General features: G+C 38.4%; 6 protein-coding genes across 6 annotated transcripts; 3 read left to right on the forward strand and 3 right to left on the reverse strand.

Annotated features, from left to right (window-relative positions):
• The first annotated feature begins 705 nt into the window (after positions 1-705).
• LOC130499831 (uncharacterized mitochondrial protein AtMg00810-like) lies at positions 706-1,690 on the forward strand. Its single transcript, XM_056994262.1, has 2 exons — positions 706-1,087; positions 1,605-1,690. The coding sequence occupies exons 1-2, from the start codon at positions 706-708 to the stop codon at positions 1,688-1,690; spliced, it is 468 nt and encodes a 155-aa protein (XP_056850242.1).
• A 674-nt stretch (positions 1,691-2,364) lies between these two features.
• Positions 2,365-4,047, forward strand: LOC108824517 (uncharacterized). Its single transcript, XM_056994263.1, has one exon. It carries the CDS (start codon positions 2,365-2,367, stop codon positions 4,045-4,047), a length of 1,683 nt encoding a protein of 560 aa, XP_056850243.1.
• Positions 4,048-7,099: 3,052 nt separating this feature from the next.
• Positions 7,100-11,542, reverse strand: LOC108823493 (probable LRR receptor-like serine/threonine-protein kinase At1g56130). The gene is made up of 19 exons (XM_018596714.2): positions 11,290-11,542; positions 10,755-10,941; positions 10,581-10,652; positions 10,410-10,481; positions 10,263-10,334; positions 10,094-10,165; positions 9,885-9,956; positions 9,705-9,776; positions 9,497-9,568; positions 9,336-9,410; positions 9,162-9,233; positions 8,960-9,031; positions 8,810-8,875; positions 8,543-8,608; positions 8,370-8,414; positions 8,209-8,270; positions 7,730-8,106; positions 7,457-7,655; positions 7,100-7,373 (listed from the first exon to the last, which is right to left on the reverse strand). The coding sequence occupies exons 1-19, from the start codon at positions 11,414-11,416 to the stop codon at positions 7,300-7,302; spliced, it is 1,926 nt and encodes a 641-aa protein (XP_018452216.1). The 5' UTR covers positions 11,417-11,542; the 3' UTR covers positions 7,100-7,299.
• Positions 11,543-12,942: 1,400 nt separating this feature from the next.
• Positions 12,943-16,877, reverse strand: LOC108823875 (threonine--tRNA ligase, mitochondrial 1). Its single transcript, XM_018597168.2, has 19 exons — positions 16,645-16,877; positions 16,313-16,544; positions 16,175-16,234; positions 16,006-16,086; positions 15,804-15,881; positions 15,583-15,699; positions 15,451-15,506; positions 15,264-15,360; positions 15,083-15,169; positions 14,902-14,986; positions 14,693-14,787; positions 14,597-14,629; positions 14,424-14,510; positions 14,251-14,343; positions 14,068-14,160; positions 13,764-13,985; positions 13,608-13,679; positions 13,329-13,400; positions 12,943-13,248 (listed from the first exon to the last, which is right to left on the reverse strand). The coding sequence occupies exons 1-19, from the start codon at positions 16,770-16,772 to the stop codon at positions 13,147-13,149; spliced, it is 1,890 nt and encodes a 629-aa protein (XP_018452670.1). The 5' UTR covers positions 16,773-16,877; the 3' UTR covers positions 12,943-13,146.
• Positions 16,878-19,978: 3,101 nt separating this feature from the next.
• Positions 19,979-20,717, forward strand: LOC108824518 (SKP1-like protein 8). Its single transcript, XM_018597953.2, has 2 exons — positions 19,979-20,281; positions 20,369-20,717. Exons 1-2 carry the CDS (start codon positions 19,979-19,981, stop codon positions 20,543-20,545), a joined length of 480 nt encoding a protein of 159 aa, XP_018453455.1. The 3' UTR covers positions 20,546-20,717.
• Positions 20,718-22,373: 1,656 nt separating this feature from the next.
• Positions 22,374-25,756, reverse strand: LOC108828667 (potassium transporter 6). The gene is made up of 6 exons (XM_018602416.2): positions 25,391-25,756; positions 24,816-25,317; positions 24,671-24,724; positions 24,158-24,471; positions 23,689-24,067; positions 22,374-23,609 (listed from the first exon to the last, which is right to left on the reverse strand). The coding sequence occupies exons 1-6, from the start codon at positions 25,427-25,429 to the stop codon at positions 22,546-22,548; spliced, it is 2,352 nt and encodes a 783-aa protein (XP_018457918.1). The 5' UTR covers positions 25,430-25,756; the 3' UTR covers positions 22,374-22,545.
• Between the last annotated feature and the right edge of the window lie 1,084 nt (positions 25,757-26,840).

Here is a 26,840-nt window from a genome sequence, read left to right on the forward strand (position 1 = left end):
CGTGGAAAGGTGATCAACTTTAAAGAAATGGTGCAGTTCGCATGTTTCGTCTCATCAATCGAACCTAAGACACACACTGAAGCGTTACGTGATGAATACTGGATTGTTGCAATGGAGGAAGAACTTGAGCAGTTCACCAGGAACGATGTGTGGGAACTTGTTGCTAGACCTAAAGGAGTAAACGTGGTTGGCACCAAATGGATTTTCAAGAACAAGACTGATGAGCATGGAGAAGTAGTTCGTAACAAGGCAAGGCTTGTGGCTCAAGGATACTCACAGATTGAAGGAGTAGACTTTGAAGAAACATTTGCTCCAGTTGCAAGATTGGAATCCATTCGGTTGTTTCTGGGAATGGCGTGCATTCTGAACTTCAAAGTACATCAAATGGATGTGAAAAGTGCTTTCCTCAATGGAGTACTTCAGGAGGAAGTATATGTTGAGCAGCCAAAGGGATTTGAGGATCCAGTACATCATGATTATGTGTACCGACTGAAGAAAGCACTATATGGGTTGAAGCAAGCACCACGTGCATGGTATGAACGACTCACAAAGTTTCTGTTAGAAGCAGAGTACATCAGAGGAAGTATAGACAAGACGCTATTCTTCAAGGAAGTTGAAAAAGATATCATCATTGTTCAAATCTATGTGGATGACATTATCTTTGGAGGCACGTCATAGAAGCTGGTGGATGAGTTTGTTCAGAATATGACTCAAGAGTTTGAGATGAGCATGTGTGGTGAACTGAAGTACTTTCTCGGACTTCAAGTGTCTCAGTCAGAGAAAGGTGTCTTCATATCTCAGAGTGCATATGCTAACAATTTGGTAAAGCGATTTGGTATGGAGAACTCCAAAGTGTCCAAGACACCCATGAGTACATCACTGAAGCTGGCACGAGATGAAGCAGGAGAAGATGTGGATGTCAAGCTCTATCGAGGGATGATTGGCAGTCTATTGTACTTAACTGCGAGTCGACCGGATTTGTCATTCAGTGTCGGTGTGTGTGCACGATATCAAGCTAAGCCAAAGGTATCACACCTGAATGCAGTAAAGAGGATCATCAAGTACGTCAAAGGAACAGAGAGCTTGGGTGTGTATTACTCGAAAAATTCCAACAAGAACTTGATGGGATACTGTGATGCTGATTGGGCAGGATGTGCTGATGATAGAAAGATTACCAGTGGAGGATGTTTCTTTCTTGGAAACAATCTTATCTCGTGGCTGAGCAAGAAGCAGAACTATGTATCACTCTCTACGGCGGAAGCAGAATATATTGCCATGGGTAGCTGTTGCTCACAACTTATCTGGATGAAGCAGATGTCAGCTGATTATGGAATGCAATCGGGTCCCTTTCTTGTGTATTGTGACAACAAAAGTGCAATTGATATCTCGAGGAATCCGGTCTAACATTCAAGGACGAAGCACATTGACATAAGGCACCACTTCATCAGAGAATTAGCTGAAGACAATCAGGTAGTAATCGAACATGTAGTTACTGATTTGCAGTTGGCTGATATATTCACTAAATCTCTTGAATTTAATCGATTTATCACATTAAGAAATGCAATTGGTGTGTGTAATCTTGATTGTTGAGTCAAGTTGTGCAGAGAATAGTGCAGGTGCTGATTCGGGATGTACATATGATTCAGATTGGTTTTGGAACCCGAGAACGCTGTGGAAAAGAGCTGCTTGATATGCCGTCAATGTTGTAATGGTACAGGTTTCACGTCAATCTGTGGCCCCCCCCTCTCAATAAAAAGAGCCAGCAATGATACAGAAAGATGCTCAGAAAATAAAAAAAAAAAAAATTTTGATAGATTCATGATGGGAAACAACAGGGGTTTCACAGCACGAGAATAAAGAATGAAAACCGGCAGCATTGATGAAGGCATATCAATGTGAAAGCTAGCCATAAAAAGACAATCGGCTGCACCAGAATATAAGATCTAGGAAGAGTTATATGTGCAGCTTGAATCAAGTACTGAGGCAACTCGTGAAGCACTTCACACAAATGGTAACTGAACTGAATTGATCTAATGCTGTATAGTAATCTTGATTCAGCCAATTGTGAGTTGTGACTTGTGTTTTATTACTATCTTGAAAGTCTGATGATACATTAATAATTCACGAATGTGTCTAATGCTTGTGTGTTTGGATGAGAGAAATTAAATGTTGTAGGCATGCAAAGGAGAGGATAAAAAGTCAGGGACCAGATCTGCAATATCAAAAAAAGTTGATTCAGTTTTATTCCGTTAAGGGAAGTAGTGGGGAACAAGCCCTAGAAAATCTCCATCGTGCTTAAGAAGCTCAATCTCGCAGCCTCTCTTCATCTCTCACACGATTCTCATACAGAAACCGACATCTACCATGGTGAAAGCAAAGAAAGCAGCTCAACAAGCCGAATCATCCAAGGGAGAGGCACATGCAGCGCCTGAAGAAAGTCGGAGGTCACTCACTGATGGCGAACCTGAATCGCCTCCGCCGAGAAACGATATGCCCGTTTCTGATGTTCTACCTGAGGTTACTGAGGAGCTTGACTCGTTCAACACCGCGAATGAGAAAGCTGCTTCAGAGGATAGCGATGAAAGAACTCCGGGTCTTAGGGAAGAACCATCAGCGAAAGTGCCTGAAGCAGATCCGCAACCGCAACTTGGATCTTCTAATGCTGACATTCAAGATGTTCCGGTCTCTGATAAATCGTTGGAAGAGAAGGATGAGTCTCCTCTACCGCTGGTGGTCTTTGAAGAAGAGAAGGAACAGAGTGGAGCCGAGGCTGAATCAGGCAAGACGGTGGATGACGAACCCATAGATGTTGAAGCTTCACAGAAGGAAGTGAGAAAGAAACGAGTGCTGCAGCGATTAGGGTTGCGTTCCGCAAAACAGAGGAAGACAGGGGAGTCGAGTACACCAACTCAATCTCAGTTTCTCACACCAGGAGATGCAGCCAAGTCTCCATATTTGGCTAAGAAAGCAGGAGCCTCGCCTCAGTTGAGATCGAGAAAGTCTGGTGACAAAAGTGCTGAACCAATGCCTCCTCTCATCAAGAAAAGGTATAATCAGTTTCTTAAGCGTAAAGTACTTGCTGAGCGTTCGGTCGATATGAAGGAAGCTGATCAGTGGGGCTACTTAGCGGTCATTAAGAAAGGGTCTATGGAATCAACGGTCTCGAGTCTTGCTGTGTATGTTGAGCAAGTTGTAGCTGAGTTCTATGCAGGTCTGCCGCGTACTAAAGCTGAAGCAGATGTTGATGAAGTAGTTGTTTCTGTGAGAGGCCAAGAGTACAAGTTCTCACCTGCGCTTATCAACAATGCCATAGATTGGGAACCACTTACTGAGGAAGAAGAGGAGGAAGACACAACTTTAGATGATATCTCAGTAACTGAGTTGGCTGCATTCATCACTGGAGATACGAGGATAGAATGGGACGGTCTCACTACAGCGGATCTTACTCCGTGCTACGGTGCTTTGATGATCATAGCTGCATACAACTGGATTCCTTCTACTCACAAGACTTATGTCTCACTTGAGAGGGCAAGGCTGATCTACAAGATGGCTCATGGAGTCCGTGTTGATTTGGGAAAGATGATGTTCAGACAGATTCTCAATCTTGGAGTGATTCAGGTCAATGATGCACGTTGGTTGATCTTCCCTCGCTTGATCATGGCACTCCTCCAAAGCCAGCATGCAGTTACATCTTACCCCAGTGACAAGCTCCAACGTCCGGTTCCTTACAAGAAGGATAAACGAGTGGGCGAGATCTATGAGCAGAGAATAGCGAAAGGAAAAGGACCAGCTAAAGCTGAACCAAAGAGAAGCTCTGCCAGGACAACCCGTCAGTCATCTCCTGCTCCGATTCATGCTCCACGAACTGCTACACCAAGCTCCAGGACTGCACCACGTCGTGTATCTCTGTATGAACTTGGATCAGTTGCCATCCCTCGAGGACCACTCAGCCGTGTTGATTTGCAAGTGGCACTACAGGACACAACACGAGCCCTTCAAGCGCTAGCTGAGATAGTTCAGGATCTTCAGAGCGCTGTAGCAGGTTAGTATCCCTATCCTTATGAATATGTGAGGATTTTTCTTGGTGTTTTTAATCCGTGTGCTCACAAGCAGGGGGAGAAGAAGAAGACTAGGATGTAGAAGACCAAGATTGTGGGGGAGCTGTGTTCTGTTGCTTTGTTTTTTTATGTCTATGTTATTTCAATTGCACCACTTGTTGCAATTCCTTGTTATTCATGTTTTCAGACTGGCTAAGATTATGGGGGAGCATTTGCATATGCTATCTTTTGATATTATGTATTAATTTGCTTGAACCCGGTTTTAGGATAATATAAGTATGTTCTTAATTGTCTTGAGTTGGTTGAATTAACGTTTAGACATATATACTGGTGCTGTTGTGTGTGGTTGGTTCTTGTCTTCTATCTCAGGTACTTGTAAGACGACGAATTAAAAAGGGGGAGATTGAAGGTGTATGGGAAGACGATGCTGTAGCAGAGCTAAAGTAGTTCATGAAGTGTGACATGAACTACTACATCAGAGAGGTGGTTCGTGAGAAGCACGTATCAAGACCGATGCATTAAAAGAAGATTTAATGAAGAGGGACATTAAAGGAAGACTTGAAGAAGAAGCAATCGATCTAAAGAGAAAAGGAAGATTGGCTTATTCGCTGAAGTAGAAGAAATGGAAAGTTTCCATTGGGTAGATAGATTAGATCTAGGGCTTCCTCAAAGATATAAAAAGGAAGCGTTGGCACTGTGTTGCCGGTTAACACACAGGGAGAGATTTTAGCAATAGAGAGTTTTGTACGTCCTAAGAAGGAGAAGCAAAGCATCTAGGGGTTAAGAGCTTAGGTGGTTCAGAGTCTGTCTTAGATCTCTGAAAGAGTTGACTAGCAAACAAGTCGAGGTTTGTCTTGAGCTTGTTTGATTTATTGCTTTTAAGAAGAACTTGTAAGAGCTTTTGAAAGAATAAATATAGTCGTATTTCTTGGAATTGAATAACCCTGTACTACTGTGTGTTCTACATAGCGTAGCTTGCTTATCTTACATTAGCATATCTTTTCAGCCTATGAACAAAGTGTATTTATATTCAGTTAACTAATGACATTTCGGCACACACTCACAGGCACAATTAATTAATGAGATTAAGAGAAGGTAAAGTAGTAATTAGACAAGATGCGCGTTACGACTAGAGTCAAACAGTGCATATATTCTCGCACCATGATCCTCGTTTCGCGCTGCCTTATCTATCATCTACTTGTATATAGTGAAACAATGTATTTGTTAGTTGAAACGTGATTTGATGCACTTTAATATGTCATTCATTTACTAATAAAATGGATGTATAAGTAGGTATTGATGTAGTCATTATGATGTCTTACTAAAACTTGAAAGAAGTGAGATGAAACTTTTGAGATTCACCAGATTATCGCAAGCTTTTGATGTTTATTCTTGGAGTTGTCATTTATTTACTTCTAAGACTAGTTGGAACAAGCATAAAGTAAACAACAAGAAAGAAACAAAAAGATGATAGCCTATCTTTTAGAAGAAAAAATAAATTTTTGTAAATGGAAAAAATGTAAAAGCAAAATAAAGAGAAACGGGAAAGAAGGTGTAAATCGGTCCCTTTTAATCTTTATTGATAAAATCACTTTAACTCAGAGAAAAGAAGAATTTTGAAAGAGACCTCTTTTATAGAAAATATTGCATTCTGTAAGCTAGATATCGATTAAGTCTCTTATAATGTCGTTTAGTAATTTTAGCATCAAACATATCTATCGTAAAGATAATTCCCTGTACATATTGTCTAGAAAAATACACGAGATTTTTGTTGTTTCATATAAGTTCATCGGTTTCTATTTATCTTTTAAAAATATTGATTTTAAAAACTTAATAATATAGTTTCTTTGTGACAACATATATATTTTCTTGAATTTTCAAAGGAAATGAAGAAAGTACAAAAAAATCAGATAACAAGAAATTGATTTGTTAATTTTTCCTAATTATTATTTCTGCATTATAATTTAAACTGATAGAAACAAAACTCGAACAAATTATTGGGAGTGAGAGAGAGAGAGCTGATAGGTTGGTGAGAGGTGAGGCTCATGGGCTGGATTGAGCAAGTTGAGCTATATGTGGACTAAAACCTTATCATCCATTGAGCTGGCAAAAAAGAGTACAATGAAGGGCGGTGGGATTATAATCATGCGAGCCACGACGACCGTCGAAGTCCAGCCATCATTGGGGGGAAATAAATGGGCATTGAAATGACATGAAATCACAAAAACAACAATTACTCTTTTTCTGGTTGGCTTTCACATGGACACTTGAACGAGTTGGGACCCCTCTTCGACTGCGACGTGAAGTGAGTTGAGCCCACCACCGACTTTAATTCAAAAAGTTATATCACATAATTAGCGAGTACGCTCTCTACATGATCAAAGCCCTCTCTTTGAAGTCTATACTTGACCCATCCCTTGCTTCCATGTCTGAACTCTTAACAGGTTCTATCATGGCTTGCACTCTGTATCCGTGGAGAGTAACAAGTCTCACATTCATTCTTGCTATTCCACCTAAATCCCACAAACAAAAAGTAGTCATCGAAAGTTTAATCCATGGAAAGTATTAAAAGACAAGACTGTATTTTTACATACCTTGTGCCTTATGGAGTATCCATGTTCAGCCGCTATTCCAAGATTTTCATAAGGAGATTAGCCAATTGCTCAGAGACTCCGGCCATCTTCTACTTGCAATAAACACTCTGTTTTTAGCCAGGCTACATGGCCACCACTCCTGACGCTGGTGGTCTCAAGGCAGGAGATGACTGTGCATAGCAGAGCTATGCTAACCCTTCTTTTCTTTTGTAGATTTCACGCCTACTTACCATAAATGCACAAAGGAACACACAAGATTTTTGCTAAATCAATCAAGATGTTAAACTCTTATCCCATGCAGCATCCAAATATATCACAAGTGCAGAACGTGTAACTTTAGCTTGGCAGAAGCATGAATCACACACATAAAGATCCTATGCCAACAATGACACTGTTATTAACACAATTCCGAACTAAGAAAGAAAATACTCTTTTTGTACCAAAAAATAAAAGAAAGAAAATACTCTTTAATTAATTTGTAAAAATATAACACCAATGATCCCATTACAACGAGCTACAAATGAACAACAGTTCAACAGAAAATGCATAAACCCGAAGAACAACACTATGATTGTGTTTTATTAGAAGATGTGTAAAGCCTCTGAATCTCTGACAACAGTCTGAATCTCTGCCTTAGTAAACGAGTATCAGACACTAACAAGAGTACTAGTTCTGTTTGTTCCCTTTGATGGCGGTATATTAACCACAGTTGGTGTAAAATCTGCGCAGCAAAGAGTGACACTTAACATCATCAGGAGATAGTGAAAATTAAGAAGAAAAAAAATTAATAATTTGTGTTGTTACCTGGTGTTGCACTAACGGCTGATACTAATGGCCCATACGCCCCCTGAATAGGAATACAACATGTCCCTTTCCCAGCCCAGAATAGATGAACTTCGAGGTAATTTTCTGATACATTTGCTTTATATTCTCTCTGAACAGCTCTAAAATTAGAGCCACCAGCTGTTCTTCGTACATCAAAATCCTTTTCAACAAGTCTTCCCTGTAACCAAATTTAGGAAGAAGATCAGCACCACCAGAACATTTTACTCGTGAAGAGGAAAGTTAGATCATAACCTGAACGTAAATGTCAAATCTTCTTCTCGCAACACCTCTCCAAGTGTTGGAACCTTTCATTTGTATCTCGGCAAACTGAAGTGTCACTGTGTAGCCTCCATTTTCAAGCCCCAACCCGTAATACCTTAGGGAAGATGCAGAAAGTCTTGCTGACTGAAAAAGCTCCGAGTCCAAAGTGTTGACGAATTGTGACAGTGAAGTGGCTATGTATATATTATTGCTGCTTCCAGCAAAAAGTCCTACGCTACTGGCTGCCCATCTCTGAGAAGCACTCACGAAGAACGAAGCAGGTCCAAGATCCTCGTCCTCCTTCTCAAATAGTGCTCCGCTAACAGACCTTATCTCTGGCCCTCCGCAGTTGATCGAGAAGTCAGAATCTAGACCACCACCCAATAGAGAAATGATAAACAATTTGTTTTTACAATAGTAAATGCACATAAAGAACAACGGTTGTCAAGATATCTCTTTGTTACACTTACAAATTCCTTTACCCCTATTGCAGGGGAAGGTCTTCTGCATGCATTTCAGTCCTGGTAAAACTCTTTTAACCAAAAATTATATTTAAGAGAAAAACAAAGATGAGTCGTTTATACATATTTCAATTTCAAGCACCAACAAGAACATATCCAAGATAAATTACCTCTTGTTAAGACCTTTCAATGTGAAGCTGTTAGCAACTAGGTTGCTGCACATATAACATACAGTTTTGATTATTATTACCTAACATATGATCATTTCCTATAGATAATTTTTTTTTCTGAGGTTGAAGAACACAGTAAGTAAGTTAAAAATTGTAGTGTTTTGTTTACTTACAGTTTCAAGTTTGGTAAGCTGACCCATGAAGGAAGACTTCCAGACAAATTATTGTAGGACACGTCTCTGCAAGTAAGAAAGAACAATTAGTAGGATCTACACAACATGTTATACATTCCATAACAGCTTCTTGAGTCCTGATTATATTGGCAAGTCTTCCATGCCACCAAGAGTGGAACATGGTTCAACTTGAATAAGCGGTGACTGAAACTGGAGTCTGTATCAGCATATCTGTTAAACCCCTCCACACAGGATTTTGTTACTCACATATTTTTCAAAGACTGGCTCTTTTGACTGGGCAAGGAACCATTCAACTTGTTGTTTCCGAGAAACCTAATATGAAGACAACATTTGTTTCAAACAATTACTTGGGGTTTGAATAATGACGAAAAAGAATCAGAAAATATATCATCTTACAAGTGACTAAGTCGACTTAAGTTGAAAAGTGAAGCCGGTATTGGTCCATGTAGTTTGTTGAAGCTTAAATCACTGGAAAACAAACATGAATTGCATGGTATGTCTTCACATATCGTCGTCTCACGCTCTTTTACAGAAAAGGCCCTAAAACAGCTTTCAGAGCATATTGATGAAACACAGTCTCATTGACGTAGGTACTTACACTTGTAGCAAACTTGAGTATTCTCCAATATTAGAGGGTATTGTCCCTTCGAGATTTATGTTCCTCAATTCTCTACATCATAAATCATCGACGTTAAAATACACGAAGGGGAGATTCACAATTCAACAGTAAGTTAATCTGAATGTGAGTGAATCCAAATCGAAGCTGCCGTACAATATACTTAGAGATTTCATGTCTTTGATGAATTCAAGAGAAGAGCTTCTTCCACTAGATATATCACCTAGCCTCCTACATTTAGGATATAAATATTTGAGAAAGAAAACAGACGAGAAACCGTAAACAATAAAGATTATGACAAACAATGCAACACATACAGTTCTGTCAAAGAAGCTAAGTTAGAAAATGACGACGGTATCGGACCACTCAAACCAGTTCCGAGAATTCTCCTGCAGTAAACACACATAATTCAAATGCAATGAAGAGTTTTTCCACACTGTAATATTAACATATAAATGTATAATATATAAAAACAAGACCAATGGAAGAAGTCCGACATATAAAAACTCTGTAGAAAAGACTTACAAGGAAACAAGTTTGGTCCAGTTTCCTATAAAGTCTGGTATCCGACCTGTAACTTCCAGATCCATCATCCAGCTAATACAACATTAAGAAAAGAAAAAATCACCCAAGACCAAAAAAATGTGAAGTAATATATAGCTTTAGACATCTAACGATAAAGCTTAGATTAGGATTCAATCTTACACGACTTGCAGCTCAACAAGATTAGCAAATGATAAGGGTATTTCTCCACTGAGTCCAGAACTATCTATATAGCTGCAAAAGATGTAAGAAATTCATAAAATATAAGTAGTTTCGCGCAAGAACTTTATGGACAGTGAACACCAGATGATCTCGAAGGTTAAGGTTGCATATCTATGTTAGGTACATAAGCATAAGACAGGTGAACTCACAGTTGTTGTAGTTTTGTACAACTCCCAATCTCAGCTGGTATAGAACCGGAAAAGTAATTTGAACCAACAGCCCTGCATAAAATACATATATAATAAGGAACCATCAGAATCCTCAAGAAGCATTGTGAAACACATCATCATATTTCAAGAAGCACCATAATAAGCTTACAGCGATTTCAAGTCTCTAAGCAAACCTATTTCCTTAGGAATAGAGCCAGACAACGCATTGATCCCAAAAGTCCTACGTGAGAGACAAGAAAAAACGTTTGTAAAAAAAGTTCATCATCAGAAGAAAGTCTCTCTCTCACATCCTTACAGCCATTCCATCCGAGTCAGGTTTCCAATTGCAGGAGACAAGGGTCCTGTCAGAAAGTTCTGACCCAAGTTCCTGAAGTAAAAAAAAGGATGAAAGATGTGAACTTTGAGTCTCAGTGAGTGTGTTAGCTCTGTTTTGATGAAACTATATAGTAAAAAGTAAAAACCATACAGATTTGTGAGGTATTCCAAAGTCCAGAGCTCTTCAGGTATAGTTCCTACAACATCTATCGCATAAACCTTCCTGTCAAAACATTCAGAATGAGCTCTTTCAAGTTTAGTGATTTCTCAGTGGGAGAATGTATCGAACACTTGGTGTGCACAAAAAGAGGAAAGATCCGTTTACAGCGCAGTGATGCGGCAGATTGTGGAGTTGACGAAATTACAGTCGCATTTGATTAGAGGGTTATATGCGCGACTGTCGATGGTGACACCGTCGTCTATGGCGGCGCCAGAGCAAAGCTCGCCGCTGATGTTCCATTCTCTCGGCGCACGAATCTTCCATGTCGCGAAGATGGTGTTCAACGCACGCGCTGTCAGTTACTTATCCCATTAGTTTAAAAGGCATGCGCTGTTTATATATTTTTAATTTCCATCAACTATATACTTTTTTATAATTAATTTTTATTAAGCTAAAAGCCTAAAACCAAAAAAACAATGAACCACCTTATCTATTTACAATGTTTTCCAATCAGAACCAATTAAAAATAATAATCACAAATTATATATATATTAAATTTAAAATATTTATTAAAAAAATCAACCACCATGGAATTTAACCTAGGCCTACAGCCTTTTGTACTTTTTTGCCAAACTGTTTGAAAAAGAAAGAAGACAGACAGACCTTCGTGTTGCTAAAAAAAAAAAAAATACAGACAGACCTTCGTCGGGATGAGTAGAGGCCCCAGTACGGTTTTGAGCTCTAACCACATGAATCGAACATAGGATACACAAGAGCCATACAGTTAGGAGCACACATGGATACAGTCGTAGCCTGGACATCATCATCGACCAAAGCAAAAAAATGGGAGAGACAGAGAGCTCTATGTTTTACTCTTTATTCAAAAACACGACTTGTTGGTGTTTTATATGAACTTTGATACTTTTTTTTTTGAACAACTGATACTTTTTTCTAGTTTGCCATCTGAGTGTAAACACACTATTCCTCCTTAGCGTAACTCACGCGCGTTGACGAAGACTTAAACAATGCTTCCACCACCTTGGACCGTGACACCAAACACTAACGTTAATCCACCACTAACTGTCTTGTCTAACGAAAATCACACTTGAAATGGGAGCAGACCACACGTAAGTCAATGGACGAAATGAAGTCATGCCTATACAATGGTAGCCAGTGGAAAAAAAAAAATGGTAGCCAGTGGACGTAAATAATAAAGTCTGTCTGTAATTGCAAGTCAAGTTTAGGAATTTTATCAATAAAAAGTTAAAAAATGGAATATAGATGAATGGAATAAAATAAAGGGAATGAATAACTTCAAAGAAAATGTTTTCTTGTTACACAAATGATAACTCTTTTTAAAGGAATAGAATGAAATCAAAGTAAACATAATTTAGATAAATATCAATAGTATAATACTAGCTAGTAATCTACGCCGTAACGCAGAATAAAATAACTGATTAGATTCTTTATTTTAAGTCGTATTAAAAGATATATCGTATATTTTTTTAAGCAGTGAACATTTAAATATTTGTTCGGATTTAGATGATATATTCAGATTTCTTTTATGAATTTGGTCATTTTGTAAATTAACCTTAAAATCTTCTAACAAGTTAAGCAATACCTTGTAAATAACAACAACCATTAAATAAAAATAAAAAAAATAATAATATTGATAAAGTAAAGTTGGATGTTGATGCTAGGGATACACTAAAGTTGGCTGAAACGGAGTCTACCATGTGGGTTGCTGCCCAAGACTTGATTACCCGGCATTCCATACCACCGCAAGTGCACCAGCTCCCAACAATTCCAGGGAGATGGTGTTTTATTGATGGTTCGTGGAAGGACAATGACTCTTTCTCGGGACAGGGTTGGTTTAGTACTTTGGAAGGTTATGAGGGATTAATGGGGGCACGAAATGTTCGAGCAAGTATGTCTCCCCTACATTCGGAAGTGGAAGCATTGATTTGGGCAATGGAATGCATGAAGAATTTACGACAGTTTCAGGTTACGTTTGCAACGGATTGTTCTCAATTGGTGAAAATGGTTTCGGAACCAGAAGAGTGGCCGGCGTTCGCAAGTTATCTGGAGGATATCAGGAGCTTACAAAGTAGTTTTCATAGTTTACAGCTCATTCATGTACCAAGGACGGCAAATTCAAGGGCGGCTCGTCTAGCACGCAGTGCCAGACAACAGTCGTCTTTTGTCATTCACATGGATGCTGAGCTACCAGTTTGATGTATAGAATCAGTATGAGTCTGTATGTTTGATGACAAAAAAATAATAATAATAATATTGATAAAGTAAGAAGACAACACTATTGAAATTGAATATAAACAAATATAATCTATGAAAATATTAAACTAGGTAAATACTTATTAACTTTTAATATAATTTTAAAATAAACGATCCCGCACTAATCTAGTAATCCTTAAATAACAAAACACACATGTTTTTCAAATGAAAATGAACTCGAAATTTGTGTTCATACAAATGGGATTTTAACCCGCGCTGGTTCCCATCGTACTTTGGAAACTGCTACTGCTCCCGTCTATGGTTCTCAGAGAAAGTTGGCCGTCTTGAGTTCCAACTCATCCAGCAGATTCCCGACGCTCATCACTGGGAACTTCGAACGGTCTTCGTTTCTTCGACGAACAGTCACCTGAAAACAAAAGAATCTAACTTTGTCAGACGAGGCTTGAATGGACACAGGAATGAGCAACACTGGGTTCTAAGACTAACAAGTCCCCTTGTAGTTTCTTCAGCACCCACAACCAGTATGTAGTTGTACTGCAGAACCTGAGCTTCTCGCACCTACACCACAACCACACTGATGATCAATCATCACTCAAAACCACAAAACAAATACACTGCTTCTTAGCATTATGTCTAAGATGGGTCACTGAAATTGTTTGCTTAGTGTGACACTAATTCCACGTCAAAAGCCACAATTTCTTGCCCACCAAGTGCAAACCTAACCGAAAATACCACAACATAAAACCTCAATTGTGTACAAGTTACCTTCTTGCTGATGTTTCTGTCTGTTATGTCAACATCAGCATAGTACCCAGCTTCGTGAATTTGTTCTCTCACCTGTTTGAATAAATGCAAGTAAAAGACAGAGATAAGATTCTCCAAGTGCTCATAAGGAGGAGTGAAAAGTCACGAATGTAGAACCTTTTCAGCGTATTCATCATAATCCTTTGATAGCGAGCAGACTATGGCCTGGCGCGGACTAAGCCAGAAGGGCCATTTTCCTTTGTAATGCTCCAACAATGTGGTGAACATACGCTCAACAGATCCTAACACCGCTCTATGTATCATCACAGGTGTATCCGAATTCCCTTCAGCCATAGCTGTGTATTCCAGCTCGAAGAGGGCAGGAAGTTGAAAATCAAGCTGAAGTGAAGCAAACATGGATCAAATCAAACTCACATAGCAAGATTGTAAGAAAAAACTAAAAGATTTTTGGGACCCTAACTTGTAAAGTAGCACACTGGACGTAGCTTTTCATTGCATCAGATATTGTTATGTCTATCTTCGGACCATAGAATGCCCCGGCTCCTCTGTTCACCTGCAGAGTACATCACACCTCCAGAGTGAATGCATATATAGTCTTTGAATAACAAGCTTGAGTAGAAACATCAGAAAGTAGTACACATACAAGGAACGGCCTTCCAAAATCTTCTAGTGCTTCTTCAAGGTCCTTTTCTGCTCTATCCCATGTTGTTACGTCTCCAATGTACTTGTCTGGTCTCTGAAATTGAAAACAACATGCACACAGTGGGAGACCGGACCATCTAAGAATTGGTACAAGAAATCTCAAAATATCCTTACCGTTGAGAGCTTTAGGTCATAGGTAAACCCAAATTTTGTGTAAACATAGTCAACGAACTCCAATGCACGTTTCAATTCTCCACTAACCTGCGAAAAGACAGAATACTTCTAACAAGGAGCTGGGAGGATAAGGAAGTCCAACGTTGCTATATAGGAAGCAAATAATCTCAAACCTGATCCTTTGTACAGAATATGTGTGCATCGTCCTGAAAAGAAGAAAGTTAAAAAGAAGAAAAGTTCAAATGCAAAAAAAAAAATTAAAAAAATACCTGCTGGAACCGTCGGGCACAGGTCAAGTCACTAAGAGCTCCACTTGCCTCATTTCGATGTAACACTCCAAAGTCGGCCAGTCTAATGGGTAATTCTACATACCATACCATTAAAGGAAGGTGTCAGCAAAGAAAACTGATATAACTTAAGAGTAAGATTTATTCTTATATCTAATCAAGCAGCACTAGAGAAACATAGCATAGGGCACCTTTATACGAGCGAAGCCTGTGTTGGAACATCAAGCAGTGACCAGGGCAGTTCATAGGTTTGAGCCCGAACTCCTGTTTATCAATCTGTGCAAGGAAAAATAGAGAAAGTCATTCTGTTAAAATGGCATATCTTCAAAGCGGCAGGGCCAAGAAGAATGTTGAGACAGCATGCACACTTACATCAAACGCGAACATATTTTCCTTGTAGTTTGCAGCATGCCCAGATGTTTCCCAGAGTTTCATGTTGTAAATATTTGGTGAAATGACCTGGCCAAACTCAGTGTTAATCTAGCAACCCCTCTGCCGGGGTCATCAAGTCTGCTAAAAAAAAGAGGGTGAAATGATGAGAAAAGGGAAAAACCTCTTCGTAGCCCCTTTTCCGATATTCCTCCCGGATGAAATGCATCAGCTTATTATAAACGCGAGTGCCATGTTTCTCGAAGAACCAACTCCCAGGGCTGAATCGCTTACATATATATATACTGTTAGTGCATGGAAAAAAGGGGAGCTAGCAAAGGCGATATTGTATATTAGCACACAGAAAGAACCTGAGTGGGTGAGAAAAGAAAAGTTGGTGGTGTTGGCCTAATAGCACCGAAAGAAACTGAGTGGGAGACAAAAGACTAGGTGAGTAAAAGAAAATAAATGGTAGCTTGTAGATTATAGAGTAGGAATCTCACATTCAAACACTTGAAAGCTTTCACAAAGGAAATATTTGGTATATGTGGTCCACTACAGAGATCAACCAAAGGACCACACCTGTAGATGGTGGTTTTGTTCTCGGTGAGGAGTTCAGCCTGTAAGATAGATGAATAACAGCAGAAGAAAAGGGCCCAAAGAACAAAATCCAATGTCAGAAACGAATGCGGATCAGAAGGGAGCATAAAAAAAAATAACACACCTGAAAAGTATTATCATCAGAAAACATCTCAAATGCCTGACCCCTGGTCACTTCAATCCTTTCAAATGGATGTCCTTCCTGAGATGTCAAGAGGTATAATAAACTCAATTCACATTTATGAAAAGCTTTGTAAAAGAAGCAAATATAAATAAATAAAGAGTTATCAAATAAAGATATCACAAGAGTGAATAAGAAGCAGTACCGGAGCAGCCCCTGGTTCAGTATGGGGAAAGTGTTGCTCGTTTAAGCCCAGATCGGCATAGAATGCATCGTAGAAGAAACCCTGTATATGCAAATCAATAGCATCATCAGAGAAGGAAGCCAAGAAAAAGTAATAGAGAGAGACAATATAGTTGCTCTTAGTCTTTTACCTCATCTCTAGGTTTGCAGGGGCCAATGCAGAGCTTACAACCATACTCCTGTTGGAGAACCTGCAGCAAAAAGATAGGTCAAACTTTACTTTTTTTTGTTTGCAAGAATCAGATGAGAGTGAAAGTGTGTTTTTTTACAATGTGAGCGGTAGAACGCCAGAAAGTATCACGGCCTTTGTCGCTGTCGAAACTGAAAAACTCAAGGGAACAATCAGCTTCCAGTGGCCTATTCATGTCCCACAGCACACCGTTTACCGAAGAAACCAGCGCTGAGTTCGCCAATTCCGCAGAGATTTGCCTCGCGATGTCTGTTGGAGTCGTCTCCCATCTCTTTCCTTCTTTCACGTCTCCACCATCTCCAATTGTAACCCTAAGTTAGTTAAGTTCACACCAGATTCTGTATGTTAAAAAAAAACACACACACTACTTTAACCCTAGTAGCTACGCGAGTAATATAGATTTGTATTTACTTGATCTGGTCGTGCGGCCGCGACTGAATCTCCGCGAGCTGCTTCGCTTGGAACTCCTCGAAGAGCCTGATGCGCTTCTCGATGACGGCTGAGATATAAGCCTCGTCCCTGGGATGATCATCCGCCATCGTTCGACTTGGACTTGGACTTTGGACTTGGAGGAGTACAGAAAATGACGAAGCAGAGGAAAGGCGACAATGAGAGCAGACGGGGGACGATTTTATGACACTTTACCAAAGTTTACTAGTATAATAAGATTTTAATATCTCTTTTTCAAAAAAAAAAATTAATTTACCTATTTTCACAGATTTTATTTCCTTTGTTATGAGTGACAGATTTGTTGTTTCTTTTCTTTTTTTCTTTTTTTTTTTGGTAAAATGTTTTTTAGGAAAAAAAGTACGCAGTGTGGATTTCCATAGATTTAACCGGGCCGGGGCCCTTTGCAAAATGTTATACAGATACACTGTTGTTTCATTTCTTTAAGTTTAATACATTTACTTACATGTATAGAGTTTTGTCAGATTTCTTTCATTTTTCAACAAATTTATTTCGTAAATTTTGACTGATTTTTTTTTCCTTTCTCCACAAAGGGTAATTCTAACTAAATCATACCAAGTCGGTGACCTATAGAAGTTCGGTTACAAAAAATTAACTTTAAAGTTATTCTTTTTTTTTCTTTCACGGAAATCACTTTTATTAATAATCATAAGTAATCGTTTGACAAAGCTGAGCTTATGATATTAGGTACAAAGCTATAGAAATGAAAATATGACAGTAAAGGTATTGCGTGCTTTGCAAGAGTGTCTGCGTATGTGCCTTTGTGTTGCAGATGCATGATAAGGCTGTGAAACTAAATTATATGCTGAGACGGCTGTGAATAGTTTTCTGATCTCAAACAGAGGAAGGACAAGGTGCTCAGTACTGCACTACCATAATTTAAGTCGATATCTTATATATAAGCTTTGTTGGGTTTTACAAAGTTCATGATTTGTGACAGAAAAGGGAGGAGATTTGCAGAAGAGAGAGAGAGAGAGAGAGAGAGAGAGAGAGAGAGAGAGAGAGAGAGTTTAAATACTTTTTGATTAATTGTTTACGTACCTTTTCCACACTAAGGTTTCTGATAATTATAAGACATACTAAAATATAAAGACGACAATACTTATAATTAAAATGATGAGTACTAGCAGAGCCTCTCCCTCAGCCAGAGACTTCGCTTCTTTTTCATATTATCTTAGCCCCTTTGAACAGATCCAGCCTTCCTTGCAAAGCTTGGATCATCGATGATCGAAGCCCATCTTTGGCACACGAGACGAAAGTTTCTGAGATCCTGCAGGCTAGACTTCTCGAAAATCTTTATCAACATTGAGGTAGAAATCTCTTCCATCGTTATTTTATATCTCCTTGTGAAAAATTAGTGTTAGGCTGCATCGTGTATTTATACCACCTAAGATGCACTTAACATCGAGTGTAATGGTAGATTTTAATGTTAGGTGCAACAACCTCTTCAAATATCACATAAGTGAAATATCAGCAAATTTGAATATAAATTTTTATCTTATTGCATGTGAAAATGCAATTTATGTGTATATATATAATTTTGAAGTAAGAGTATTTTGTGAAAACTATATTTTGTCAAATAGTTTAAGCAAAATATGTTTCATAATATTTTCGTCTCCAATTTAAGACATGCATTTCGTTGATACTCAAGTATATTACATCACTTGTATATGTCTGTGTAAAGTATGTTATGCCAAATAGAATAAGCAAAAAAATATGTTTCAAATTCTTTTCTCGATTCTAAAGCATGTTTATCTGTAAATATTGAAGTATATTAGATCACTTATGTGATTCTGTTTTGTTTGATAATAATATTCACTTGGTTTCTGCTTCATGGGATTCACTGTAACAAAACGAATCCACTTGAATTTTGAAAGGATAATTGCAGATTACATAACATCGAGTATCAAGTACCCGTATGTATTTTCTTCCAAAATATAAGAACATAATATCCAACTATATTTTCTTAAAGATTAGTGGAATTTGTTATAAAAATACTCTTATATAAAAGATTAATATATTTTATGAATATATTTAAATGTTAGCTATTTCTAAAAAAAAACTCAAATCAATATGAAGAGAGTCAAATCAAGTTAATTAATCTTCTTATTTTTGATAAATATTTTTATTTTCTAACGTGATAAATTGTTTTTACATAAATCTATGCTAACAGTTAAATTATATATTTAAATTATCACATAAAAGTATCACGTCTTCGATGCATGTTAGCTTTTGCCTCTTTTGGCAATTCCGTGTATAAACCAAATTCATTACTTATGTGGAAGCTGGAAGGAATAAGCACTAACCAAACAAACTATTTACCGTTTGCCTCTTTTGCATCTCATTAACTGTTGCAATACTAACGATGGGCTTACCTTACGTTTTCGGTTGCTTGCATCGTAGGTTCCTAGCTTAGCTTTCGATTCTTTTGGTAATCACATGTTTACACCTAATTCATTTATGCCGAGGTTAGATGGAATATGTACATAATTTAGCTAAATTACAACACGTTTCACTTTAATTAACCGAACAAATTATTTGCCCAAAAAAACTTTTGAATTAAGTCTTCACGCGTCTTAATTAAAAAAAAAAGTAGATATAGCAGATGTTTTGAAAACAAGGTTTGGTTATTTAAATGATTTCAAATTCAGATAATTTGTTTACACAATGAGTTTATTATTAAGATCATTCAAACCAAATAATAACCTTTTTAACCCTTTTATCGAGAAAAAAATTAAGATAATATTATTTTTTAAAGAAAACCAAAAAATAACCTCCAACGTTACAATCCAGTTGAACTGTTTAGAAAACACCTATAGAAGTTTGTTTGTTTTTTGACTAAAACCTATAGAAGTTCAGTTACAAAAATTTATCTCTAACCTATTGAGTTGGTCTTATTAAACGTACTTAAAATTAAAATGGGCCCCTCATCTTTGTTACTATCGTGTAAATGGCTTCTCTGGTCCATTCTTTGACCACCAGTGTGTTTACAAATTCTATAAAATGTAATACCTTGCCACAGTTAAATATCAATGCACCAAAGTGTAAGCAAGAAAAAAAAGATTTAAAACTATAGTAATCCATTAGATCAAAAAAAAAAAACTATAGTAACCCGATGTGATCTACTCAAAGATTAAAAAAAACTACCATTCCGCACGCTGTTAACTACCATTCCACTCGCTGTTAGTTAACTACTAAAATTTTATGTTACTTGCGTTTTCTATAAATATCAAACCACAGCTCTATCTCGAACACGATTTGCTCTGATTTAAGAAAAATGTCTAAAATAATCGTTTTAAAATGCGTCGGTCACAATCCCAAGGATTTCGAGCTGGATAAAGTGGTGGCAGTGCAATTCGGGTTGATCAAGGATCTGTTCCACGGTGACTTCGATGCCGAAAGCAAGATAGTAGTCGACGTTCCGGTGAAATTCAACAGCTACATCATCGGACGGATAATAGAATTCTGCAGGAACCGAGCAAGCTGGTCAAGCGACAGGGCGTACTGGGAGCAAGATTTCTTCCATCCATGCAGAGAACCAAACCAAAGGAAGCGAAAGGAGCTTATCGCAATAATGGAGGTATTGAATTTTCTCAGCTTGTTTTTTGGGGGCTTGTGGGGAATTCTTCTTTTGTTTCATTAATTTGTTTTATCTTTTGATTTTCAGGCGTCTGAATACCTGTGTATGGAATCGCTCGTGGAACTCACCACCCAGTCACTGGCAAATTATCTCAAAGGCAAGTCTCCCCTCACCATTCGATCTTTGTGGAAGGTGGAAGGCGACCTCACTGCTGAGGAGGAAGCTAAGGCGTTGGCGATGGGCGTGGCGAAATTAGGACATTAAGTCCATTGATGCTCTACAAAATCTTATGTGATTACTCAAGTCTCAAGAAATTTGTCCAAGTGTCGTTTGTTTGAAGTCAAAAATAAAGATGTAGTAGGAAGTCGTTGCTGGTCTTTTATAAATAATCATGTTCTGATCACTGAAGTCCTATTATAATTGCGCTATGTTTCATCATCACTTTCAGTTAATTAAAAGTACGATTCAAGATTCCAGTACTGTTCTCGATCCATTATTACCAAGAAGTTTAGATAATTATCTTACTGGAAGTTTCTTCTGCTCGCTCCATAGAGAAAGTTGTCCTGCCTTTAGTTCCAAATTCATCCAGCAGAATGTCTCGAAGTAATTAGGAACTTCATCTCATATTGGACTAATCTTATATCAACTGGCAAATGTTGTACTTTACACTATATGACCTGTCTCGCCTTCTTGTCTGAATTTATTTTTATGATTTCATTCTTCAAAACTTACCTTTTTTCTTTCCCACTTGTTCTTTTATATCTCAGTTAAGTTAAACAACTTAGATTCCACACACTGGTTGAGTTTTCGGAATCTCGGGAACGATAAACCGTTCTATTTCCTTTTACCAAAAAAAAAAAGACTATGGTAACCAGAATCTGGTTACGATAAACTTGTTGTTCTATTCAACCGGGTCGTCGAAATATTCTTACGTTTTAAAATAATACACATTTATTATTTCCTCTGCTCTCTCTCTCTGCATATATAATATTGAAGTCAGAGTATTTGTGGAAACTATTTATATATGTTTGTGGAAACTATATTTTGTCAAATAGTTTAAGCAAAATACGTTTAATAATTTTCCGTCTCCAATTTAAGACATCCATTTCGCTAATACTCAAGTATATTATATCACTTATATATGTTCTGTGTAAAGTATGTTATGCCAAATGGAATAAGCAAAAATATGTTTCAATCTTTTTTACGATTCTAAAGCATGTTTATCTGTAAATATTGAAGTATATTAGATCACTTATGTATGTGATTGCATTTTGTTTGATAACATTCACTTGGTTTCTGCTTCATGTGATTCACTGTAACAAAACGAATCCACTTTTAAATTTTGAAAGGATAATTGCAGATTAAATAAGATGAGTATCAAGTACCCATATGTATTTTCTCCAAAACATAAGAACATAATATCCAACTATAAAAAGAAAACAACATAGACTAGTGGAGAATGTTAGAAAATACTCTTATATAAAATATTAATATATTTTGTGAATATATTTAAATTCTAGTTATTTTTCGAAAAAGTCTCAGAATCAATGGTAGGGAAGGTGCATTAAATTAATTAATCTTCGTATCTTTGAAAAATATTTTTATATTCTGCACGTGAGATATTGTTTTTTTTTGTCACAAGAGTTTCATTGATACCATCAGAGAACATACAGAGTTGGAATACTAAAGCTGGCAGAAAACAGAAATCTCCAGCAGCTAAGCCCATTACGGGGAAGCTTACACCAAAACACACGGGTTTTATATTCATAAACTAAACCCATAATCTCCTTCAAAAACCCAGAAACACAACATCAATAGAATGAAAAACAGAGACTTAACAGTCAATGACTAGCCGGGATTCTTATAAGAACTGAGCAAGACAGTAAAAACGCAGCACACTTTTTCAACTTAAAACCAATTGACGTAAATTTTGATTAATCCAAATCTTTTTTATATCATTTAAGTCTGTTAGTATATAATTTCATAAATCATATAACAAATAGTCTAACAGATGATATTACTCTGTTCAGTATTCTCTTATAAAAAATCTGGAACAATGTATTACAATATGGTATACACTTACACCAAATGATTTGTACCAAAGATATTTTTATGTCAAAAAATTACTCTATGCGACTCGAAATGTGAGTTAACCTTTAGCAAAACCTCCACAATACAAAATTTCTTGAGCTACAATCTATTTCACTTTTCAAATTAACACACCAAAACCATGTACAAAATAACAGAAGACGAATATACCCCTTTTAAACATGGTAGATCATTCCAACTTCTAACGTCGACGCATGAGGCGAGGTAAGTGCGGTTCTTGGACCTCTAGTGTTCCTCCTAAGAAACTCGTATACAACGTTAATAGCCAATCTCTTCACCAACCCTGAACCATGCTTCGCTCTCATATACGCGTTTCCCATTATATAAGCCACGCCTCCCTCACGCGCCTCCGTTAGCTCCATCAACTCCTCCCTCGTCTCCTTCTCTATCTTTGGAGTCTCCGGCACAACGAACCTCACTCTCTTTTTCACCTTACTCTTCTTCTTCTTCTTCACCTTCGGAGATCGAATCTCTGATGTCCCGGGCTTATCCGGGTCGTCAGGATCGCTCCCGTCCTGATCCTCGACCCCTTGCATGTACGTCGAGCACGTCCCGACCACCGACATTCTCTCATCTTCATCATCATTAGTCTCCTCGACCGCGGTTGCGGCTTCAGACCGGACAAACTCCGCGATGCTACACACAAGATCGCCTTCGAACTCGATGTCGTCTTTGTGGACATCGCGGTACCCGTACCGAACAATGCACCGGTACATCCGGTACTGTTTCGGCCCCACGCGTCCGACGAGAAACCTTTCTTCTGGCCGGACATGCGGGACCGGGACGGACTTGACGCAGAGGAAAACAAGCACTTGGTGGAAGGCAGGGAGGTTGGTTACGAAATGAGAAAAGATCGCCGGAACGCCGGAGACAAGCTCGGTGTGTATGAGCCCGACTCCGCGGACGCGTTTGATCCCGAGCGTCTGTCCCAGGCCGAGGAGCCAGTTGACAGAGACTTTGTTCTGCACGTCGAACTCGTAACGCTTGAGCGTCCCGTAGTGCCACGTGCACATCGCCGCAAGGAAGCACAGGGAGAGCGCGACCGGGACCCACGCGCCTTCGAGGAACTTGATGAGGCTTGCCGTGAAGTAGAGCGACTCGATGGTGCCGAAGAACACGACGAACGCGACCGCGAAGAGGATGTTCTTGTGCCAGCAGAGTACGATCACTAACGACATGAGACATGTCGTCACCAGCATAACGGTTATAACCGCCAAACCTATAAAAAGAAACATTACTTAGCAACGGTCTCAAAACTACCTGAAGCAGGTGTAGAAGTCATATCATATACACATTACCTGAAGCATTACCCAACCGCTTGGTATCTCTGAACCCGATGGTGACGGCTAAACAGAGGACCATCAAGAGCCAGTTGATCTCAGGGATGTATATCTGACCGTGGATTTTCGACGACGTATGAACGATCTTCACTTTAGGGAAGCATCCCAAAGCAGAGCACTGTTTGATGATGGAGAACGTTCCGGTGATGATGGCTTGGCTTCCAACAACAGCAGCGAGTATAGCGATCACAAGAACAGGCCATCTCAGCTTCTCTGGTACAGATACATAGAACCCAATGTTGTAATTGGTGTCGATGACATGATGCTGAGAGAGATAAGCTGCTTGTCCCATGTATGCCAGTATCAAAGACGGGTACACAAGTGATGTAAAAGCAATCTGCACACAAGAGTAATAACATCCTTCAATACTAAACTTATAATCCTCTATAAAGCGTCTAGTTACGGTCTAGCGGTTTCTTGAACATACCTTGATTGAGAGCTGAGAGAAGTGACCGAGATCAGCAAACATTGCTTCCGAGCCTGTGATGCAAAGCAAGATCCCACCGAGAGACATCCAGCCTCTGCTCTGAGTTTTCTTGAGGAACTTGTACATGTAATAAGGAGAGAGGGCTTGGTAGACATGAGGGTTCCAACGGAAAATATTGTAAACACCGATGGAGCTGATGCACATAAGCCACAAGAGAATCACCGGGGCGAACAAGAACCCCACCCTGTGTGTACCGTAGTGCTGAAGCGCAAACAAAGCTATCAGAATCACACAAGCAGCAGGTACTTCTATATCTGCAACATAACAAAACAAAACACATAAATTTAAAAAGAGTCTATGAAACTAATTAATCAAGAAAATAAAACAAAACACACAAATATAAAAAGAGTCTATGAAACTAATTAATCAAGAAAATAAATCAAAACACAAATTTATAAAAGAGTCTATGAAACTAATTAATCAAGAAAATAAAATAAAAAAAAAGGAACTCACACTTGTGATGCTCCTTGGCAGTTGAAAGCTCAACACCTGATACTGCAGAAAAAACTGTAACAGACACAAAATAAACAGTAGAAACAAAACAAAAATCATGTCTTTGTCGGAGAGCAAACAAGAAGGAAACAGAGAAAATAATAACCGGAAATGGCAGGCGTTAGGACACCATCGCCAATCACCATACAAGTCCCGACCAAAGCCAGGACGAGCAAAACCTTCTGCAGCACTCTCTGTTTCTCGAGCGTGGACTTCAACCTCGCCGCGAAACCCGACGGAGGGCACATCTCATCCGACGGGGGAGACGACCCGGTCTTGTACTCGGCGAGGTTCTCGTCGGCCAGCTGGCAGCTCGGGAGCGGGTTGACGCGGGCGTGGCGGCAGAGGAGGGAGTAGAGGGCGAAGGTGCCACCTTCGCCGTTGTCGTCAGCCCTGAGGACGATGAAGACGTATTTGAAGAGAGGGACGAGGGTGATGGTCCAGAAGATGAAGGACAAGACGCCGAAGATCTCTTCGTTGGACTCGGAGTGCTCGATGTCTTCGGCGAAGGTGCTTTTGAATACGTAGAGAGGAGAGATGCTCAAGTCTCCGTATACGACTCCTAGGCTCTGATATGCTAATGTCAATACTGTTCTCCATGTTTCCTTCTGCAAAATCAAAAAAAAATTAAAGGTTAGAGCTTTGGATCGATCTTGAGAATCGGTTTTGTGGAGACATCACCTTGACGGTGTTCTGATAGGTTCTGGATTCGATGTCCATAGTGGGTTTTCTGGGTAGAGACTCAGGAGTTCGTGAAGTCCATGAATCAGGAGAACAGAGATGTTAAAAAAAAGCGAATCTTGACGAAGAAATTGACTTCAGGATTTGTTTTTATTACCAGACAGAACTGAACAGTTTGAGGAAGTTTAAGGAGAGAGAAGAAGTTTAGTTTTTGAAAGGTAGAAACAAAAGGGCGAGACTTTTTCAGAGAAAGAGATCCGTCTTTTTTTTTTTTCTTCTTTGGTGGTTGTGTTGGTGGGTTAACGAGATTTTGAAGTTGCTTACTTGAGAGAAAGATATATTTTTTGTTTTCGGATCTTGAGGGGATGTATAGAAAAGATTAGAGAGTACTTGGACAAAATTTGATTTAGTCAAACTCTTTCGATATCCTACTATTTATTGATAGTAATTAGGTCTGGATTACCATTTACTTTAGAGTTGATTCTTTGAATGTGTATTCTTACTAATACTAATATTTTATTCTTAAAAAGTGTAATTATGAGGAAGATTAAAATGTGGACAGGTAAGTGCGTTGAGACTTGAGAGTTAAAAAAAGGTGCTTGATAAGTGGGATTTCGATTCATATAGTTTAGGTTTCTATAAAGTGAATTATCACATGATTTCAAAGATAAATGTTATGTTCAGATTAATTTGAAGACAAGATTATAAAGAAAAAGAAAAAATTATTATTGTTGGGTGGTCTATTTAGTCCCGACCCGATTTTACTCATTGTGTTGATTTGTTAGTGTTAATAGGTCGTTTCGGATTATATAGTTTAATTATTACAATAAAAGTTATACTTCGTATCTCCAAAGGTCGAAGTAAACAATATAGTTAGAATTTCGGGTTGAGGGTGAGATTCCCAATACTCCCGAGTTCGAATCTCCACAGCTGCAAACATCTTTAAGTGGCCACACGGATATGAGTCCATTGTTTAGGACTCATTTGAATACTTGGGAGAGGATCTATCCGTGGGTTGCACCTCCCACCCGGGGGTTAGGCTTGGTTCCATTAGTGGCCCGGGTTTAACCATTTTCTTTGTTAAAAAAAAAAACAATATAGTTAGAAATACAAGAACAAAAATGTAAATAAAAATTTTGATGAGAAAATTTTGAATTGTACAGCATGATAATGCGCGCTGCAAACCTTCGGATCTCATCTATCTTATTAAAGCTGAAGTACAATTTCGGTGTGTTTGGATACTTGAATAAGAGTATTAAAAAAAATTGTTGTGTTTGGAAACATTGATTGTAGTCTTTTAAAAAAAAATTGTTTGGAAACAAAGATAGTAGTATTAAATAGAAAAAGTAATGGGCTTAAGTTATTAAGTCAAATACAAAGCCCAATTTGAAATACCAACTCAAATTATGGTTTTTATATTTCATATTAAGTTTTTAAAATATAATATATG

The sequence above is a fragment of the Raphanus sativus genome, chromosome 9 (genome assembly GCF_000801105.2).
Source record: "Raphanus sativus cultivar WK10039 chromosome 9, ASM80110v3, whole genome shotgun sequence".
Lineage (NCBI taxonomy): Eukaryota > Viridiplantae > Streptophyta > Magnoliopsida > Brassicales > Brassicaceae > Raphanus > Raphanus sativus.

What these genes read in the sequence shown, in the direction of transcription:
- LOC130499831 (XM_056994262.1), top strand. Translation starts at nt 706, where the DNA reads ATGACTCAAGAGTTTGAGATGAGCATGTGTGGTGAACTGAAGTACTTT. An exon ending in CAAAGGAACAGAGAGCTTGG is followed by an intron (nt 1,088 to 1,604) that starts GTGTGTATTACT and finishes CAAGTTGTGCAG; the next exon opens with AGAATAGTGCAGGTGCTGAT.
- LOC108824517 (XM_056994263.1), top strand. Translation starts at nt 2,365, where the DNA reads ATGGTGAAAGCAAAGAAAGCAGCTCAACAAGCCGAATCATCCAAGGGA.
- LOC108823493 (XM_018596714.2), bottom strand. Translation starts at nt 11,416, where the DNA reads ATGATGATGTCCAGGCTACGACTGTATCCATGTGTGCTCCTAACTGTA. An exon ending in CTTAGAGACTTGAAATCGCT is followed by an intron (nt 10,166 to 10,262) that starts GTAAGCTTATTA and finishes TATTTTATGCAG; the next exon opens with GGCTGTTGGTTCAAATTACT. An exon ending in TTGAAAGGTCTTAACAAGAG is followed by an intron (nt 8,271 to 8,369) that starts GTAATTTATCTT and finishes TTTGGTTAAAAG; the next exon opens with AGTTTTACCAGGACTGAAAT.
- LOC108823875 (XM_018597168.2), bottom strand. Translation starts at nt 16,772, where the DNA reads ATGGCGGATGATCATCCCAGGGACGAGGCTTATATCTCAGCCGTCATC. An exon ending in CCTGCAAACCTAGAGATGAG is followed by an intron (nt 16,087 to 16,174) that starts GTAAAAGACTAA and finishes TTGCATATACAG; the next exon opens with GGTTTCTTCTACGATGCATT. An exon ending in CTGATGATAATACTTTTCAG is followed by an intron (nt 15,700 to 15,803) that starts GTGTGTTATTTT and finishes TCTATCTTACAG; the next exon opens with GCTGAACTCCTCACCGAGAA.
- LOC108824518 (XM_018597953.2), top strand. Translation starts at nt 19,979, where the DNA reads ATGTCTAAAATAATCGTTTTAAAATGCGTCGGTCACAATCCCAAGGAT. An exon ending in AGCTTATCGCAATAATGGAG is followed by an intron (nt 20,282 to 20,368) that starts GTATTGAATTTT and finishes TTTGATTTTCAG; the next exon opens with GCGTCTGAATACCTGTGTAT.
- LOC108828667 (XM_018602416.2), bottom strand. Translation starts at nt 25,429, where the DNA reads ATGGACATCGAATCCAGAACCTATCAGAACACCGTCAAG. An exon ending in CCTATCAGAACACCGTCAAG is followed by an intron (nt 25,318 to 25,390) that starts GTGATGTCTCCA and finishes TTGATTTTGCAG; the next exon opens with AAGGAAACATGGAGAACAGT. An exon ending in GCGGTTGGGTAATGCTTCAG is followed by an intron (nt 23,610 to 23,688) that starts GTAATGTGTATA and finishes TTCTTTTTATAG; the next exon opens with GTTTGGCGGTTATAACCGTT.